The sequence below is a fragment of the Cylas formicarius genome, unplaced genomic scaffold (genome assembly GCF_029955315.1).
Source record: "Cylas formicarius isolate icCylForm1 unplaced genomic scaffold, icCylForm1.1 PGA_scaffold_2__14_contigs__length_35257938, whole genome shotgun sequence".
Lineage (NCBI taxonomy): Eukaryota > Metazoa > Arthropoda > Insecta > Coleoptera > Brentidae > Cylas > Cylas formicarius.
Window position 1 is genome coordinate 9927609 of NW_026844319.1, and position 19309 is coordinate 9946917.

At 34.1% G+C, this 19309-nt stretch overlaps 2 protein-coding genes across 8 annotated transcripts in view; both read left to right on the forward strand.

The window, feature by feature from the left end:
- The first annotated feature begins 586 nt into the window (after positions 1-586).
- On the forward strand, positions 587-5083 carry LOC132698271 (aldose reductase C-like). 7 transcript variants are annotated; one of them, XM_060664246.1, is made up of 5 exons: positions 591-2262; positions 2319-2396; positions 2446-2553; positions 2613-2881; positions 2933-5083. In XM_060664246.1, the coding sequence occupies exons 1-5, from the start codon at positions 2193-2195 to the stop codon at positions 3272-3274; spliced, it is 867 nt and encodes a 288-aa protein (XP_060520229.1). In that variant the 5' UTR covers positions 591-2192; the 3' UTR covers positions 3275-5083. The 7 variants fall into 7 exon arrangements, with proteins under 7 accessions (XP_060520231.1, XP_060520230.1, XP_060520234.1 ...); XM_060664251.1 differs by having other exon boundaries at positions 588-2266; positions 2322-2396; positions 2613-5083; XM_060664244.1 differs by having other exon boundaries at positions 588-2262; positions 2613-5083.
- The window catches only part of LOC132698269 (catalase-like), a 29494-nt gene continuing 15127 nt past the window's right edge, over positions 4943-19309 (forward strand). The window contains exons 1-2 of the mRNA XM_060664242.1: positions 4943-5083; positions 18052-18346. Of these exons, the coding sequence (XP_060520225.1) occupies positions 5024-5083; positions 18052-18346 (355 nt within the window). The 5' untranslated portion in view covers positions 4943-5023. The remainder of the gene's footprint in view (positions 5084-18051; positions 18347-19309) is intronic.

The window sequence follows — 19309 nt, forward strand, 5'->3', positions numbered from 1 at the left end:
GAAATGATATAGATATCTTCGATTTTTAGATACAGTGATTTTATAAATTCTGCACACACTCTTCTTTTGAAAAGGGAAAACTATAGGATAGGACCCAGTGGAATAGTTTTCTTCTAAAATCCGCAAATTTCGATATTTAAACAAAACTTGTGTTTTGTTGTAATGGAACACCCTGTGTGATTTTTCATATTTTTATTAGGCTGGTTATTAGTTTCTTAAAAATATGTCATATGAGCATATATCTTTTTTTTGGTATAAGTAGACAAGGAAAATATAATTTTTTTCGCATAAATTATATAATTTTTTACAAAAAATTCGGTACGTGTCGACATAAACTTGTGTGTGCGCAATATTAAATGCACATTGATAATCACCTGTATTATATCCAATTTCTCATATTTGTCAATTTGAAATAATAGCAATGAACCACAAAAAAAACTATAAAATGCTATGGCTGGACCAACTGACAATTATGGTATCTATGGTCTCATTGTCATCAAATGCGCAAATTGCAGGAATACATTTTCAATTATACTCGTATATCTTTAATATGTCGTTTGATGAGTCAGCCATTGTGCAATGCAAAATAAATAATCTACGGCAATTAGTCTTGGCGCGGACTTCTATGTTGTCTTGTCAAAATTAAATAAATAAGACAGAAAATTCTGTGGTAGCGGACCGAGAATACCACGGTTGGCCAGGCATTAAACCTGCCAACTCGACTTGCCGGAGTGTGCGGGTTCAATTCCCTTGGGTGTTGTGTGTGTGTACAAAATTGTTATCCGTCAAAATTTTCCTCGGTGGATGCCGGAATTAGCCCATTTAACCGTAACAAAAAATTTTGTGGTGAGCGGATTAACCTCTCTTTGCTGAACCTCACTGCCGAACCATGGCACATGGTGGACATTTGTTCCAGCCCGGCTCCAAAAGTTAGATATCGGTTGAAAAATTGTGTCGTTTGAAAAAAAAATGTTTAGTACATTTTCTAATTGAACTGCTACACGCGTAGTACCTATAGTTTTGTGAATTACTGCTTGTTTTGTGTGGATGATTATGGATTTGTACAGTGTAATGCTCGGTTTCCGGATGTCTTATATTCATGCTTGTATCCAGACCAAATTACTCTAGTTGCAGGGCCAAATAAACTAGAGTTGTGTCAATCACGATTGATTCGGTCACTTTGATTCAATCACTTCATAGGATCGAACGACCGAATCCCGCTTGTTCGTAACGATTCGATCACCTTGTTTGCTGTCGCTGCTGCCCTGACCGATCTGAAGTGACCGAATACAGGACGATCGATCGACCGACCGAATTCGCCGGAATCATTTGAATGGTATAAGATTTAAATGCATGACTAAGACAGGTCACGAAAAAGGAATGGGAGTATTGTTATAATTATTCTATAGTATTGAGTTGCGACATCGATCTATAGATTTGCTGATGTGTTGAAATGAATATTGAATGAAATATCTATTTCCACACAGGTATTTAATTTAAGCAAATTGATGTATTACTGGTACAACCCAATACGTAGCACCTATTTTGATAGAATCGTGATTCAATAAAAAGCAGAACCCAGCTAAATATTATACTAACTACGAGCAGAATAGAAAACAAACCCAACAATCATTCAAAGTCAAATGAATCTGAATCGGTCGTTCGGACTGTTCGGATTCAGTGACTATTGCCGCTTATGTTGGCATCAAAAAGTATTGAAATGATTCGGTCCTTTTCGAAATCGGTCACTGATTGATTCGGTTCTCGTAAAATGAACGATTGACGCAACACTAAAATAAACCAATAAATAAAAAAAACTTTCTCCCTACAGAATCCTTTGTATTCCGTAAATAAGTTTTGGTTTCGGTTTGAATTATGTGGCATCAGCCATTCGGAATTCGGAAATTTCGCCGGTACGGAGGCTGGATGGACCTAAATTCGGTGGAAGCCGTTTTTATTTTTTGTAATTGGAGCAAACATTAAAAATAAATTGAATATGTTAAAGTTTGATGTTGGTCAGTTACGAAAGAAAGTGTAATCGTCACCGGATGTCGGCAATGGACGAGTGTCCCTTTGCAAGCGGCACGGAAATTTTAAATAAAGGAGAAGATAATATGACAATTGGCAATTAATATGCGGCATAGATATAAGGTGTTGAGTAAAGATACAACTTCAGTTTTCAGCATTTGAAAATGGAAAATATTAAAGCAAAAGACATGAAATTCAAGCTCCATTCAGGCGATCTGATACCCTTTATAGGGTGTAGGTTAAAAAATGTGTTATGGTACTGTCGCAGACGTGTAGCTATTTTTGTTTAGTAGGAACTTATCTTATTGAAGGGCGATCCACACTTGAGATTCTAGACAATGCACTTGCGGCTGGATACAGACTTTTTGGTAACCGATTATTTAGTGCATCTTTATTGTAAGTTATTAATTTTTTTAGATACTGCAAAAATGTATGGCAATGAAGATGACATTGGTAAAGCATTCAAAAACCTCTTGCCTAAACATAAATTGAAAAGACAGGATATCTTTATTACAACAAAACTCCGTAAGAGATTTAACAGGTCTAATCCTTTAACCTTCATATATAAATTTTGTTCTTAATAGTACCTAGTGATCAGGGGGCAAAAGCATATAACGCCTTAAGGGAATCTTTAACAAAACTGGATTGTGGTTATATTGATTTATATCTAATTCACTGGCCTGGCACTTATGGTGGAGGTAATGCTTCTAAACTGAGAGCAGAAAGCTGGAAGCAGATGGTAAGAGCTGTTAATGAAGGTCTTGTGAGAAATATTGGGGTTTCAAATTATCTAGTCCGACACTTACAAGAACTTCTAGCTAATCATCATGGTGTAAAACCAGCCCTGAATCAGGTTAATTTTAAAATGTTTGGTCTGTTTCATATTGATATTATAGGTTTAAAGGTTGAGTGGCATCCACACTATCATCCATCAGATTTGTTGGAATTTTGCAAGAAAGAAAATATTTTATTGCAAGCTTATATGCCTTTAGGGGGTTCTGGTAATTCCAACCTGCTTAAAAATAAACAGGTGCAGCACATTGCCACTAAACTAAAGAAGAGTCCTGCACAGGTGCTTTTGAAATGGTCTTTGCAACAATATGTTGCAATTATTCCTAAAGCAAGTTCTAGAGATCACATGGCAGAAAATATTGATCTAGATTTTATCATTCCCAATGATGACATGGATGTATTAAATAGTTTTAAAACTGTTAAGTATGATTGGGATCCTGAAAGCATTCGCTAATTTTTAATGTTTGATTCATTGTAACATATTTTATAGCATTGTAATACAGTTTTTTCCATTAAATTTGTTGTAACTTGTACCATCCTCTACACCACAAAAATAGATTTATGGTTTCATATACCTAATTTTCAGTCGCATTGTGTTAGACCTTGGGCTCCTCTTCCAACCTTATGAATAAATCCTTTATTTGCCAACAAAAGAGAAGTTATTGGGCTCCACTTGCAAAGTTAAGTAAAAATAGAGATATTGCTAAACTAGTTTATAAATTAGCTGATAGACAATTGTAAAATTGAGTTTCCACTTGTTTGTGATTCTGATGCGACAAGGGTCAAGTTTATGAAATTAATATGAAATTTCAGATTCTAGACGGATATAAACAATTTATAACTTGTTCTTGTAAAATTGCATCAGGTATTAAGATTGCAGTTGTCAGTAATTTATTTGTTAATTGATAAAATGAAATTAAAATGTGTAATTTTTATCATGGAACGGCCCTTTATATTTCCTCCTATTGGACCATAAATAAAAATCGCTTTTATCAATCTTGGGGTTGATTGAATTCGACCGTCGGCAGTTTGACTTGCCATTTTCTGTGGCGTTTTTAAGGCAGTATTTTTTTAAAATATGACCAAATACCGTTCAAGGAACAGCCAGTTTAGTGTGTTTCGAAATAAAATGCCGCGAACTGCAGGCGTGTAAAATGTAGGGGCATGCGCAGAACATTCCCACGAAAATATAGTTGCCTGAGGCAAAGTAATTTTTAACTTTATAAGCTATCTTATCTAATAGGTAATGTCCAGCAATATAGTGACCAAGAATATGTTGGTTAGAACCACTTTAATCACCAAAAGAGTGGAAAGCCAATCCATTTCCCATTCAACATTTTTGTTTGCTAGTTGTACAGACATAATACGTACTAAATTTTAGTATATAACCGTCTAAAGAAGCAACTTATTGTGATCGGGAAAAAATCGCGTTTATGCCATTTTTTAGAGGTTTGCGATTGATTCAAGAGTCGTAGGTAATTAGGTATTGCTTTTTTGATTTTAAGATTATATTGCTACTACGGCAGAACAGTGACGTAAGTGCAAAATTTAATCATTAATCTTTAAATATAAATATTTTTGTTGAATGTCATTTAAAGGGAAAATTTCATTTTCGTTTTTTGCTTCTCCTGAAGAATTATGCTTTTTGCAGTTCGGTCACTGTTCTGCCGAACAGCGATATGAGGTTCACACCGTTCAATCAGTTATGGAAACAATTACGCCATAATTCTAGATTGTACTGTAACACAATTAAAACAATAAAATGTTATATAAAATATAACTGCACGCCACTGTTTTGTTGTTGTCGCGTTGCCACCACTAATTTGAAAACGTCACATCTGCCGATAACAAGACAACGTTGTCAGATCTTCAGGAAGGTTTTAATGCGCCAATGTTCTATTCACCTTTCAAAAAGGCTTTCAAGTTTTTTATATTATCAAACAGTTACAGGCAAAATCTTAGCGCCTACTTACAAATATTAAACGATATAAATTATCTCAAAATTTTACATCCAGTGTAGAAACCCAACATTCTGCAAGCGTTCTGAAAATTTAGCAACATCGCACAGCTTTTCGAAAACGCGAAACCTTAAGCACATAAGTTCAAGTTCATGGAGTATATATATATATATAAAGCTGGTGCAGCGAACTATCAGCTGTTTGTTTTTGTCATTTGGTTATAACAATTTAGATAAAATATCGGGATGACTTCGAGAGATAAGGCTTCGAATCAATTGTTGGACTATAAGATTCAAAATACTGGGGTAAGTTCTAGTAAGTTTTGCTAAGTCGTTTAGTTTAATTCTGTTTCGTTTTATGGGTATTAGCATTATATTATGTACTTGAATTTGAAATATATATATTATAGTTTAGTTTAAACAAATGATACAAGTACAAACTACCTAATAAATAATACAGTCATTTAAAGTAATTATACGCCTATAAAAAAACAACAAAATAAAAAATAGGCTACCGCAGTGTATACAATAATAGGTTTTTGCGGTTAATTTTTGGTAAGACATTTAAACAAGGGGGCAATGTCCCTCTCTGCCATGGCACACAGTATACCATGGATTTTCTCATTGTCTGTAGAATAAATGGTGCATATTAAGCTTATGTGATTTATAACCACCTTCAGCTGACGAATATTCAGCGCATATGTTCAATTTTTAAAAATTCAGGCAACCACGAAAACCGTTGGTTCGATCCAAATAATTATTGAACCAGAAGATGCCAAGACGTGCCAGTTATGTTTTGTATTTATTTTCGCTGTTCTAAAGGGTGCGTGAGATTTGAAACATATTTTATATTTACCAAAGTGCTCGGGTACGTCTATTAGTATTTGAAACTACGTTTTTGATGTAAGAAAATTTTACAAGTGGTTTTGGCAAGATTGGCAACTATTACTAAAGTTAAAATTTAAAATGCTGTACTTAACCGAAACCCCAATATGGAAATTTTAATTACGATTGAACTTGGAGAGAGGTTAAAAGCAAAATGAATTGAGACTCCATTCAGTGTAGAGGTCAAAATCGATTTAATTTTCTCTGTTGTAAAATAACAATCCTTCAGAAACTCACAGAAGATGATCTGGATAAAAGAGACTGCGCTGACTGAGACTGAGACTAGACAGAAATGTTCTAACCAGAGAACACATATTGTTTTCTGAGGATTAAGTTGAATTAATTGGAATAATATATTATGCAAATGATTTGATAAAGGACATTTTAGTCATGAGTTTGTTTAGGCACCAGCGCAGCGGAGCGTTGCAAAGCGGGGAATAAACTGGGGACTGAATAACTGAATAACATTAGAACTAACAAACATGAGAATACCAGCTACTTAAGTATCGGAAATGTCCGAAGTGGTTCGCGGCAATGTTTAATGAAGTTGAGGTCTTGAAATATCACTTTGTGCGCGCTTAATCATAATTGGGTATTTTATAGTAAGGAGCAGAAACAATTAATACATATATTAGGCAACAGCATCCAATGGTTATTTAAAAATTGCCATTTTAAAAAATGGTCGATTATGTCATATCTTAAATTTGTGATTATTATGACACAATAGTCATGACTAAATCCCTACATCTATAAATCTAACATGTATGCAAAATAGTAATAATAAAACAAATTTCACAAATTAAGCTTATACTACTTATCACAGATTACAGATTCACGAGATATTAATGGTTTATTTCAAAATTCCGCCAGACAGACTTGTCTTATTTTTAAAAGGATTTAGATTTTATGTGAATCATTTATTAATAGGACAATGATCTCGTACACTGACTATTTCAAAATTTTTAGACCTCTATATATGTAGTTTTGGAAATTATGTAAGTACTATGTACTACATTTACTGACGATAAACCAAGCAATAATATTAAATTACTGTGGCAACTTAAGCACGCAATGTTTATATAGTTTTTATAATGTTATTGAGCTGCAAAATAACTGCGTCGAAACATGTGGTTTGAAGTAACAATTTTGATTTGATGTTGGAAAAATATTTTTTTTCTCAGTTGTTTTTTCAGGCTAATTTGACATTTAATGAACACTACGCTCATGTTATTAATGAAACAGTAGAAATACGTAATTAGGATACCTACCATAATTAAACTCTATTGTGCTTTAGTGAGAATGCGTTTTGACAATGACATTGATGACATAATACGTTTCTATTTAAAATTTTATTTAAATTAAACTGAATATCTTTAAGACAATATATCTTCTTAGATAGACGCAAACTATCTTTCATATTTGTGTATTCAAACCAAATGCAAAAACGCTATTAAGTCTCGATTTCAAAATTTTTCAGAAGAGCAATTTTAAAATGGGAAATATGACACATTTAACCATATTAACTAGGTAAATATGTTTTCTAATTGCGTGTTGATGATACCTAATGTACAATTAAGCACAAAATAATTGTTTTTGATAAAAATATAAGTAAAATCATCTCTTTTGCTTTATTTGGGGTTAATACTGTCGGGCTATTATGATGGACTTAATTATAGTACAACTTAATACGACATTTTATGGCTTAACTTTGATGACGTGACATGAATTTTTGTATTTTGTGTTTCTACTTCTTGTTCTTTTATTTTAATTTTAAACAAAAGGAACTTCTAACATTCAGTAAAAAAACAAAAACCCTTCATATATTAACTCTAGACAATACTTTTTTTTTATTTAAAAAATGAAGAATTTTTATTCATCTTTAAAATTTTATGGGGGTAGGTTTGTAAAAAAATTGTGAAATCTGAATGCTCTTTTAACAACAAATTTCAATTGCAAAAAACCAGCACAGATTAACTTAATACAGGTAATGTGTTATCATCCCTTAATCGTGTGACATTAGGTACTCAGCCGGGATTCTGTCGGTGAGCATTGCACGCGGTATAACCTCCGTTCGTTCCCGACAGAATCCTTTGTATTCGTCCCCAATAATTATGGAATCGGTTTCCACCGAGTGGATTTAGTGTTTTTAGTGTCTAATGAGTGTTTTAAAGGTGCAATCGTCGCCGGTCCCTCGGTTTTTTCCTGTTCACACAGGTATGGAGGCCGGATGGGCTCGGGGGAAGCGGGGGAGGGCATTTTTTGACGGTAATGGGCGAATGGCCATAGTAGTGTTGCCCAACTGTTTGTAAAGAGCAAAGAAGAAGAAGGTACTCAGCCTTTAAGTAAGGTAGATTATTAAATGGGGTTTGGAAAATTGCCTAATAAATAAGTAAATAAATTTTGTACTCATTAAAACAACGTAACGGGCTCATTCTTACTTTTCAATATAATATGGCGAACGAGTTGCTCAATGTTACATTTTGGAAAACAATAATTTTTATTTAAATATTACCAACATTGCAAGAGAATTACCATTGAATATACTAGAAAATTAGCATAGAAAGCGAAACTAAAATGGAGAATTTTCAATGCCGCGCGGTCAATGTCGGGGGTCGCGAAAATTTTAAATAAATTTAGATAGGTAAATATTAAAAAGAATGAAACCATATAAAATTTGTCATTGCGAAAAACATTCGGGTAATGTGGATAGAAGGTACACTATTCGATATCTTATCGATTAATTCGCAATTTTAAACAAATAAAGCTAATTTTCCATCACGTTTTAACATTTCGTGATTGTGCTACGTTTTGCTGGTCCGTTGCAGTTTCTTTTTATCGCATCGATTGACGTAAGCCGATCTTACAAATATTTTAAGTTATTAAATGCTGATATTAGTTAAAATTATTGTCAAAATGGAAATAAAGATAACCTTTTACTGTTTATCAAAAAGTTAGATTTGCTGAATACTTTTTAATCAGTCGTTGACTTTTATATACAGAATGACCCATCAGAAAAATACCGCAAGGGAAAGATGTAACGTTTCGATAAGATCCATAACACGAGTGAATCGTGTTTCAGATGCACAGCGTAATTAAAATCCTTTTAATTTAGGTGTCGGATGACCCCCGTTCTCGCATTTAATTTGAGAGGTAACGTCTTTACATAGTGAGTTTAAAGTTTTGCTGTGCTATTTGCATGACGGGATTTTGGATTTAGTCTAAGTTCGGTCGGAATTGCCTTGAGGTACTTGAGACGTTTTCTTCTGCGAAAATCTTGTCAAGTCATATGTTTTGAAGTTGACCGAATGATTTTGCAAATTTTATTAGTTACCATTAAATCGATCATTCAGACTTGACAACCGTCTCCATAGCTTCGAACTTCTCCCTAAATCAGAACGAACCAACGATAGCGTTCCTCCCTTCTATTTTGTGGGACATACATACGTTTCTAACGCATTTGTTTATTAAGCAAGGTTTTAACGATTACTAATGAAATTTAAAAAAGTCTTTCGGTCTTCAACATTTCTGCACTCATTGGCACCATCCACAGACACAGAGGATAGGCTTCTCGGCAAAAGGAGCGCTTCACGAAATGATAGCTTGTTATAGGCTATTTCATAAAAGTATAGTTCAGTCGGCTGTAGGCGTGGGTAAACTATTGGCAATAATATTATTTTTGAGCCCTATTGTAAATCCTGGACTAATAAATCCGTTTTATTGTCGTTTCTTATTGTTTATCATATTACCTGATATATGTGATAAAATATCTTTCAGCTGATTCAGTAGTAGTTATGGATAACGTAAGCTAATATTTACGACGTATAGAGAAAATCATCATCTCGAAGAGAATAAGAAATTATCGTCTGATTAACCACAAAAATTTTGAAGATAATTTGATAAATGAACTATTACATACATCTACTACTCTTTGCTTAAACCATTGAGGAAGTGACACCAAAGTACTAGGAAAAAGCAGTCTAGCAGGTCATCAAAGAAAAGAAAAAATGTGGGATCTTGACTACTATTGCTAACGGACCGTCGCACAGTGGTTCAAAAAGACAATTCAGAAAATTATTATCAAAATATTCAGACACTTTTTGCCCATTAAAGCAATATTATGGGTGTAGTTGGGTTTCAGAAGATGTGATAAAGGTATTCCAATCAAATTATGTGCAGGGTGGTTAACCAACTAAAATAATAGAGGATCAAGCAAGGAAATATTATAATTATTTATTATTGACACGATTGTTCCTAACATAGATTGATGATTAAACTGAAATAGTTTTTTAGTCGGAATCAATTTCTGGAGCAACAGCGATGGGTATGTTGAAGCAGACTTCTTACTTTTTCTGGCAAAGAATGTCTAGGTTCATCTGGTACTTTGCGGTAACAATTAATTAACAGGGCGGTGGTTAACAACAACATATGCATTAAATCTTCCATAGTCTGCTGATCTTCCGTGTATGATGTTCTCTAAATCGTTTGCATGCATGCAAGCATGCCCTAAGTTATGTAATGTTACTGGCATATAGTACCAGGCATAATTTTTGTGAACCCAGAGGAAACAAATCGTAAAATAATACCTAATCTGTGCCAGTAAAGTAGGAACATACTTTTCTATTTGAATATTTCCTGCCTTCTATATTTATTTCAGTTGGATGTAGGGACTGAATTTGTGGTTTTACTTTTTCAACCTCTGTCTGAACCAATTTTGTCGTCTCCTTCGCAAACATAATTTTGATCGGACGATAACAGGGCGTCGATGATGCTCTGGGGTTGTTCCACACAACGATATTATCATTATAAGTAATGCGAATCAACATATCGCTCATCGCAATCAGCCTCCTTCATAAACTTCTGCTTGTATTCACACTGTCTTACGGCACCGTCACCGTAACACCTCCACTAGTATAGTGTCAGCAACTTTATGTCGGAATTTGTGTCCGATACTGAGGGTAAATTTAACAAAACATCCTTCTGTACCTCGAATAGTCTTGCGCATTGTATGATTTAAAAGTTTTTAAAGTCCAACGCTTAAAGTTCATGATAATTAGGATATATGTCGGTATTATGCTTCTTATTAAGTTCTCGTGTATGCAGAAATTGTTGTTTGGTGAGTCTAGGTTGAATAAAATATCCTAATCCTTCTTCACGTGTTAACTCTGTAGGCAGCTGAATGTTTTGTTGCTGTTTGATATTCTTAGTTTCTTCTAGAGATTCTGATATGGTTTTCAGCATTGACACAGCTATTCGTTTCACTTCTGCATATAGACACATTTGACAAGATAAAAAAAGTTGCTCGGAGCCATATCCTAGCACAGGCTATGCGTGGACGAACAATGCATTCACTGATGCAAGAATCATGTTCTACATTGCTCAGCAATGCTCAGTACTGTTTAACCACGCTGCTCAAACGTTTTTTTGTTGTAGTTGCACATACGCCATCTATTGGTAAATTGTTTACATAAATTGCGTACTATTGTCCAAACTCGTCCGGGGAGGTTTTCTTAAAAATTATACTTCTCTTTTGTAGGTAACTATACACTTCTGAAGTCGTTGCAGTGCAATCCTTCTCTGTGCGCCATACATCGAATAACTCCCTTGGTCCTACTTCGCAAAAATCTGTAAACAAAAATACAAAAGCAGGTTGCAACTGGTTAACATTCAAGTTGTATCTACTACTGCAAAAATAGTAAAAGCACCTGCAAGTTAGAACAGGTCTTGCGGTTATGTTCGAAATGGTATAAATCATTCCAGACTTATAAATATACGGATTGTTTGCGCGGCTTCCACAGAGCAGTTACATTCAGCGATACGTCTGAACTACTAAGTAAAAAAATATTGGGTAAAATTAATTTAAATTTAATAAAATTAATGTTTGACTCGCAACAGAAACACTTTAGCGAATGAGGTTAACTCTACAACTTGAAGTCGCTGTGGGCCCGCAACATATAAATAGCAAACTTGCGGAGGCACTTACTCCTTCACTAACGCGTTTTAAATGTACTGTGTACGACTGGTTTCAATTAATAGGGCTCTTTTTAAGTTTTGAGCGGTGTATTATATGTCACCATGCAAACTTCATTGTTTTCATATTTCTAATACTGTCATTGTCAAATAAAAAAAAATTGTCAGCGTTGTCGCGAATACTTTAGATAACAAAGGGGGCCTAAAATGCCTCCCCATACGCGCAGACCAAATTTGAAAATCGTTGGTCTTTGGTCGTTTTTTCTATTAATAAATGGTGGAGACAAAAAGAAACGTTTGAAAGGAACACACACAGACTCAACTCTATGCGTATATTTTTTTTTTTACTTAAAATGTTTAGATCCCATATTGGACGTCGAAACAATCATTGTTTTGTCAAAATGTAATATGACAGCCTGATTATGTTGATACTGCTCAAAATATAAAGTGGAATTTTCAAGCCGTATCAGTTTTTTATGAAACTAGCTGTACATAATGGCCAATTTTTATTCTGTTAAAATAAAATTCTGTCTTTTTGCGAGTATCCTACGGTACGCCTTTGGTACACTATTTTTTAATATTTCTAAGTGGATACAATACAATAGGCAAAACCTATAAGTTGACTCAAACCAATTTAGCACCGCCTTGATAAAAAGAAATCAATCATGAACAATGAAAGTGGCTTAAGTATTCGTTGGGTCACTCTTTAATGCTTTTATATACCTAATGCGCTTTTATTACTTTACACCTTTCTCAAATAGTCCTTAATAAGCAGATTGTTGTTGTAATAAGTTGCCTGCTTCCTCAAATTCGTTGAAGATGATTTAAATGTTGTGGTGTTGCAACGTTCGACCAATTCCCACTCTAGGAACGTGCGGTAAGAAGTATTTTTCTGTATTATCTTGATGATTATTTGGTTCCTCCGAAACCAACATCGCGACTCTCCTTTTCAGTTCCATCATCGAACATCGAAAATCATTTTTCAGAGAATGACGGTCGCGAAAACGTAATGAACTTTAAACTAATTTTCAAAGATATCTTGACTTTATATGTATCCAAATATTAATTGGTTTGCTGCTTTTTTATCAGTAATTGTTGCAAACAATACTCGAAATGTTTTTGTATTTTTAAGTGGCTCGAAAATATTGTGATCTTAGTAAGATGTTATCGATATTGATGTGTGTATCAGTCCAATGTCTATACAGAATGTCTCAACTTTCTAGATCTGCAATGGAAGGAAAGGAAAGATAAAGTGAGGTCGGTGGGAACCATCCGCCAATTTTGTGTCAGTGTTACTTTAAGGCGTCAGCTTCCTTAGCCATCGGATGTTTTCGTTTGATTCCAGCAATGGTATACTGTTAGTTCTGACAGTCATATATCAAAACTTATGTTATAAGAAAATTTATAGTATGCAATCATAAATGCCCGCTCCGACCGGTTTGTGCCACGTCAAATTTTTGATTAAAATGATGTAGGTACTAAAAATACATTTCTGTAAACATCTATCGAAATGGATCGATATAGTTTTGGTTATTTTATTATGGTCACTTGTTCGGATGACCATAACAAGGGAACTTGATTATGTAGATATATTCATATTAAATTGTTGCCTGGTATTTTTTAAGTTGGCCGTTTAAAAACAACTTTACTTTAACTTTTACTTTTAAGCCCGAATTGAGATCTTAAATTTACAACAAAATATCCGCTTCAGTCTCATAATTTTATGAACGATTCGTTTTTTAGAATATTTTGTTTCATTTTGTTACCTGGATTTTTTTTGTACTTAATATTTTAAACAAATAAATAACTTATTAAATTAATAGGCGCCCGTATTAATTTTTTTCATTAAGTCGGATGGTTTCAAGGCTTTCTTGATTGTGATTTTAGTAACAAATTACGTAATACACGATAATTTCTTACGCTTTGCAATAACAACAGGTCCATTAAAGTTAGGTATTTAGATCGTAACTTGCTAAAACACAATCCGTTTTTATTTAATGCAACATTTATACCGGGTGGCACAGAATAAAATGCCGATCCTTAAATGATTTCAAGAGAGTTCCTAAAGCTGTAACGAGCTACAAAAGTTCTAAAAGCTGTAAAAGTTTTAAGACAAAATACTTTTTCTTGTAACTTTAATAAAGTCCATTTTAGAAAGGTGTAAAATAAAAAACCTCAATGCAAAGAAACTATAAAGTAAGCTAACGAATACTTAAGCCGCTTCCGTTGTTTGTCCTTGATTTCACTGCAAAATTCTATCTTGGGTCAATTTATCGATTTTGTCTATTCACGAGAACTACAAATGATGTGCCAAATTCGTCCCGGTAGAATAAAAATTATAGAGGCATTATACACATAGTATTAGATACCCTAATTTTTTATTAAACATTATACAAAAATTTATAAAAAATTATGTCATTATTTGCTATCTGAGGAACTGTCGTCTCTTCTCTACTCTACCGACAGTCGGATCGATCAAGTAGATAAGATTAAAGAAGAGGAGTAAACGTGGGATTTACCCCTCTTCTGTAATGACATAGTGGACTGGTTTAGTGTCAATTTTCCGTATGTGATAATTCATGAAATTATCTTCAAATCCAATATTTTATAGTTGGAGTGTTCTCTATGCGTCGTGACTGAATAAAACGGAATGTCGTGCTATTATTTCACCAAATTAGACTTCAAAAAATTCCGAATTCATCTCTCGTAAGGCACGACTGAAACCTTCTTCGCTTCCAATAAGGACGATTCCCTCTTCCAATTTCCTGATTAACTTAATACCCGTTGACAGGCCTTCCATGAAATTTTGGCGAGCAGTTTATATTATTGTCTCGCCCCATTTTTGGTACTATATAATCTTTATTAATCTCTGTTCTATCAAAATAAAAAGATTTTCTTTTACTCTGCTGCTTTATACCTTTCAAGTATTTTCGTCTCAATGTGTTCAAAGTTTATCTACGCCTATGGCCTAGACAGAAATTGAGCGAAACTGGATAGAATTTGCCAGTTTAATTCTTTCTTGAAATATACATAGATATTTGTATGAAATTCTAGACGATCACCTGAGAATCAACAACCGATCATGGTTTATAAGATATAAATCACCCTTTTTTTAAATGCTACATACGAATAAATTATAAAAATGAAAGAAATGACTCTACGATTTTTCCATTAAAATTTTTGAGCTACTTCTGATCACCCTGTATTTATTTACTTTTGTAATATTAATACGCAGCAATAAAGTAGATGATCTTGTATTATAAGGACATCAATCCCAAATATATAACCATACGAAATAAAAAATAAGCAAAACTATACCGATTTCCCTGTTCAAAATTACAAACGTCTCAAAAAATCTTTGCTTGCAGTCGGATCAATCGATAGGCCTTAGTCCTGCGAACATCACTTTGGACCTAAAATTCAAAATATGTCAGAAAAGGTGTGGAACAGTCTGGTTGCGATAAAGGGAATATATATTACTTCTTATAATATATTTTGGCGTTTTTGTACGTAGTTATTGCAAACTTTAGTAAATATAAAAATTTGTACTAGTAATAACGATTTCTGAATGAACTGAAACTCTCTCATTTTAGTTTCAGGTTAAGATACTGTTTAAAAGAAATTACACCATCTGTTACAAATTTTTCGTTTACTACTACTACAATTTTCAGCGTTCTTTATATTTGTTGCCCATTACAGACCCACCCTACACATAATCGAAAAAATGCCTAAAGTAAAGGTTGTAGCCCTGGAACTTCCACGTTTTCTGGTCCATGAATGTTCAAGAGAGTTAATGGTTTTCGAGTAAATATTTTTTTTTCGAAAATATACAGTACATCGTATTAGCAAATGACGTCATCGTGTCCAGATTGGCGCTAAAAATGGCGAATTTCACATGGATTTTTTCAAGTATCTCGGGAACCGTGTTTGATAGACGAAACCGATGCGGCCTGCAGCACTGTTAAAACCAAATAGCTCTAATTTTAATTTACGGCTAATAATTTACTCTGAACAAGAACAATTTTCAAGGAATTTTATATTTTAATCCGAAATGAACCCTGTATATAATCTAAAAAATGCTTGAAACAAAAGTTAAAGCCCTGGGTATCCCGCGTTCCCTGTTCAAGAATTTTGCCGATCGGGTAAATAATTTTCGAGAACTAACCCAACAAGTTTTTTTCGAATTTTTAAAAAAATACTTTGCCAGATTTGATTGCGCCAAATTTGAACTGTTTAAATGTTAATACATTTCTGGAAAATATGGAACACCCCGTACGACAGGTAACACCTTAAATAGAAAAGTTTTAGCTGTCTGAAATGAATTGACTAATGAATCACATAGTTATGGCCAATTTTCTTTAAAAAAGGAACCCAAATTACAGTTCTTTGCGAATACCGGGTACACGCTATATATTTTTCAAAATTATCAAGAATAAAATTTATAGCACTGGATCTCGCGGATCTTTTCATCCAATAATTTTTTTGATCGTAGAAACGGTTTTAGAAAATTGTTCTTTTTCCTAACCGAACGCTATTTTCTTCCCAAATTTGAAGTTGATAGCTTCAAATTTCGGACAAATCGTGTTTCAAGGTCCAATAAACAGTAGAAAAAAAAAAGAAATGATGAACGGCAAAGTTTGACCGCGGCCATTTTCACATAGACTCCTGGACAAAATTAACGCAACATCATCAATTTGACACTTTTTGGTGCTTTTTTTTTCTGAATTTATGATCCGATTTAAATGACTTTTTTTTAATTGTAGGTTGGTTCCTTGATAACGTCATAGTTTTCGCTGATAATGAGAAAAAGTTCATATTCGATTTATATCAGGTGAAATAAAAATGTGTTTTTTCCGGAAATTCTTATCACCTTGTGGAGTATATTAGCAACCGAAACATATAGCGGTAGAAGGTAGCTCCATCTTTGGCCAAGATTTTCTCAATTTATGTTCTGGACTCTGTTTAATTACAATGTTTTCTAGATAATAATCGGCGTTCATTGATCATACACTAACCAAAACTAAATCTGTGCGTCCCCAAAACATTACAGAGCCTCCACCAAACGGGATTTTTGATGATATATTGCAACTTGCAAATCTCTCTCCTGTCCTTCGCCAAATACGTTCACACCCATCAGGACAATTGAGACTAATTCTCGTTTCATCATAAAAAAATCTTTCAATCATCAAAACGCAATCTTGGAACTCTTGTGTTCTCTGGCGAGCAATTATTTTTTTGCCGGTCTTCTGCTGCTTAAACCAGCCTTACTTAAAGGTCTTCTGATTATTCGAGACGATATTTTAATGATGGCGAACAGTTCTGAGTTCCCTCTTTAGTCTAGTACAAGTGATCTTTCTGTTTCTTAGACCAGTTTGTTTAACAAAATGCTCATCCCTTGGATCGGTACATCGTTTTCGTCTTCCTGTTTCATTAAATCGTTCAACCATACGACTTATTGTCGAACGATGTCTTCTATCACATTAGCAACATGACACATTGAATGGCCCCCATCCACTAAAGTTAAAGCTTTTACTACTTCTTCTGCCGATAAATTTTTTTTCGATCCATTTTTCAAGAATAAAATAATCGTCGGGCAACTGGTTAAACGAAAAGAAAATTTAATAAGCAATTTCCGAACAGTTTTGTAAATTTAAAAGAGAAAATCTGTTTAAAAATGGTGTTAAATGCCAGAAAAATTCCAAAGCCTACTTGAACATATTTAACAATGAATGTACTGAATAATAAAGTCTACAAAAACATGTTACGCTATAAAACGATGTATCTTCTTAAATAACAGAGATAATGAAGTAAACCAAAAAAGAACATTTTGGGGAAAGATGACCTATATGTTTCCGTTGCTAGTATACTTCACAGGGTGATACGAGTTTCCGGAAAAACACTACATTTTTACTATACCCGGTATAAATCGAAAATGAACTTTTAATCATTATCAGCGAAATGCAAAAAAAAATCATTGAGATCGGAGCATAAATTCAGAAAAAAATAGCATAAAAAATGTCGGGTGAACCGTTAAAAAGGAGTTTGGAGTGCCTAGTGCGCCGAAGCGTTTTGTGATATTTGATTATTATTTTATTTTAAGAGTAAATAGTAAGTAATAGTAAAGTTCGGTTACGTGTTTAATTGTGGTCCCGAATCTTACATTTGCTATAATACACATCCTTCGTAATTTGTTTTGCATCTAAGTGTTTCGAAGGGACATCACGAAAGAATTAGTGATATAATCGCAAGAAGCTTTTTTGAAATGCGCGATAAAACGACACGATCTACCTGACTCGCCCCACTCTATGAAAAGGTCGCAATCGTAATTACTTTTTGGAGGAGCTGAGGCGATATACTTCGAGACATACTTTACCCTCTTTGTTTTTCATCTTGCGAGGTTGGTCAGTTCCGATATTTTTCAGAAAAATCCCACGGCAACTACGGGGTCAGGCGCTCCTGTGGTCGTGAAAGATGCAACTCTTACCATCGGCCCGAGAGGCCCAGTGTTGCTGCAAGACGGGGCGTTTGTCGAGGAGATGGCTCACTTTAACCGGGAACGTATTCCCGAACGCGTGGTCCACGCCAAAGGGGCCGGCGCCTTCGGATACTTCGAAGTAACCCACGACATCACGCGGTACTCTGCCGCGAAAGTCTTCGAGCACGTTGGCAAAAAAACACCCATAGCGGTTAGGTTCTCTACGGTTGGTGGCGAATCTGGTAAGTATCCGGAAAAACGATTCTTATTCACAGGTCAGCAGATGTTAAATTTCAGTTTCTCTTACGCTATAAACAACGAAATTTTTTTTAAAATTAAAGTCTACTTTTCATTTTTTCTGCAAAAATCACTAAATTTTACGTTTTTTTTATAGTTTTGTTTTAATTTATGATAAGGAATGTTTTTTTTAAATATCAGTGTGTTTTTTATTCAAAATGTGTAATAAACAATATAATCTAAATATAATAATAATAAGAAATAAGTGTCTAAAAATGAATATTTTTCGTATTTCGTTTATGTTCGTATGGGCTCTCCCGGATTAAACCTCAAATGTAATCTTCCATCACATCTTGGTGAAAACGTTCTCCTTGTTCTTCGGAATAGGCACGCATGTTATCTTTAAATTCGTCTAAATGAGAATGTAGTATATGAAGTTTATGAAATATTCTCCAGCCCATCAATCAATCAATTGTTTATAACTGTCAGGTCTATGATTTCCGAGGAAGCCGTCAATTGCTGCTTTAAAACTCTTATAGGCTCGTTTTTCACAAGCACTAAGAAGCTTTCATTATTTATTTTAATTGTGGTCCTTTTCGTTGGACCCCCTTTAATTTTAGCTTCAGATAACTTATGAAAAAATTCTCTCAAATATTTAAAAGCTTCGGAATTCTGATTTAGAGCTTTCTCAAATTGCTTCGTTAAGCCTAATTTCATATGAAATGGAAGCATTTTTAGGCTATACGTTATGTTTTCCTATATGAAATTCGACTCGGTCAGGCTAAATACGCTATTGATAATACACTCAATCTGCCCTGCTATCCCACAAGCAAAGATGACAGAGGTATTTAGTATATCCACGTTGCATTCCCATAAAAAACTACCATTTTAATATCACCGATCACTGTTCCACTGGTATTCGTGTATTTCAATTTTTCAAGTATTATTTTCAGACTGTCATAGCTCTA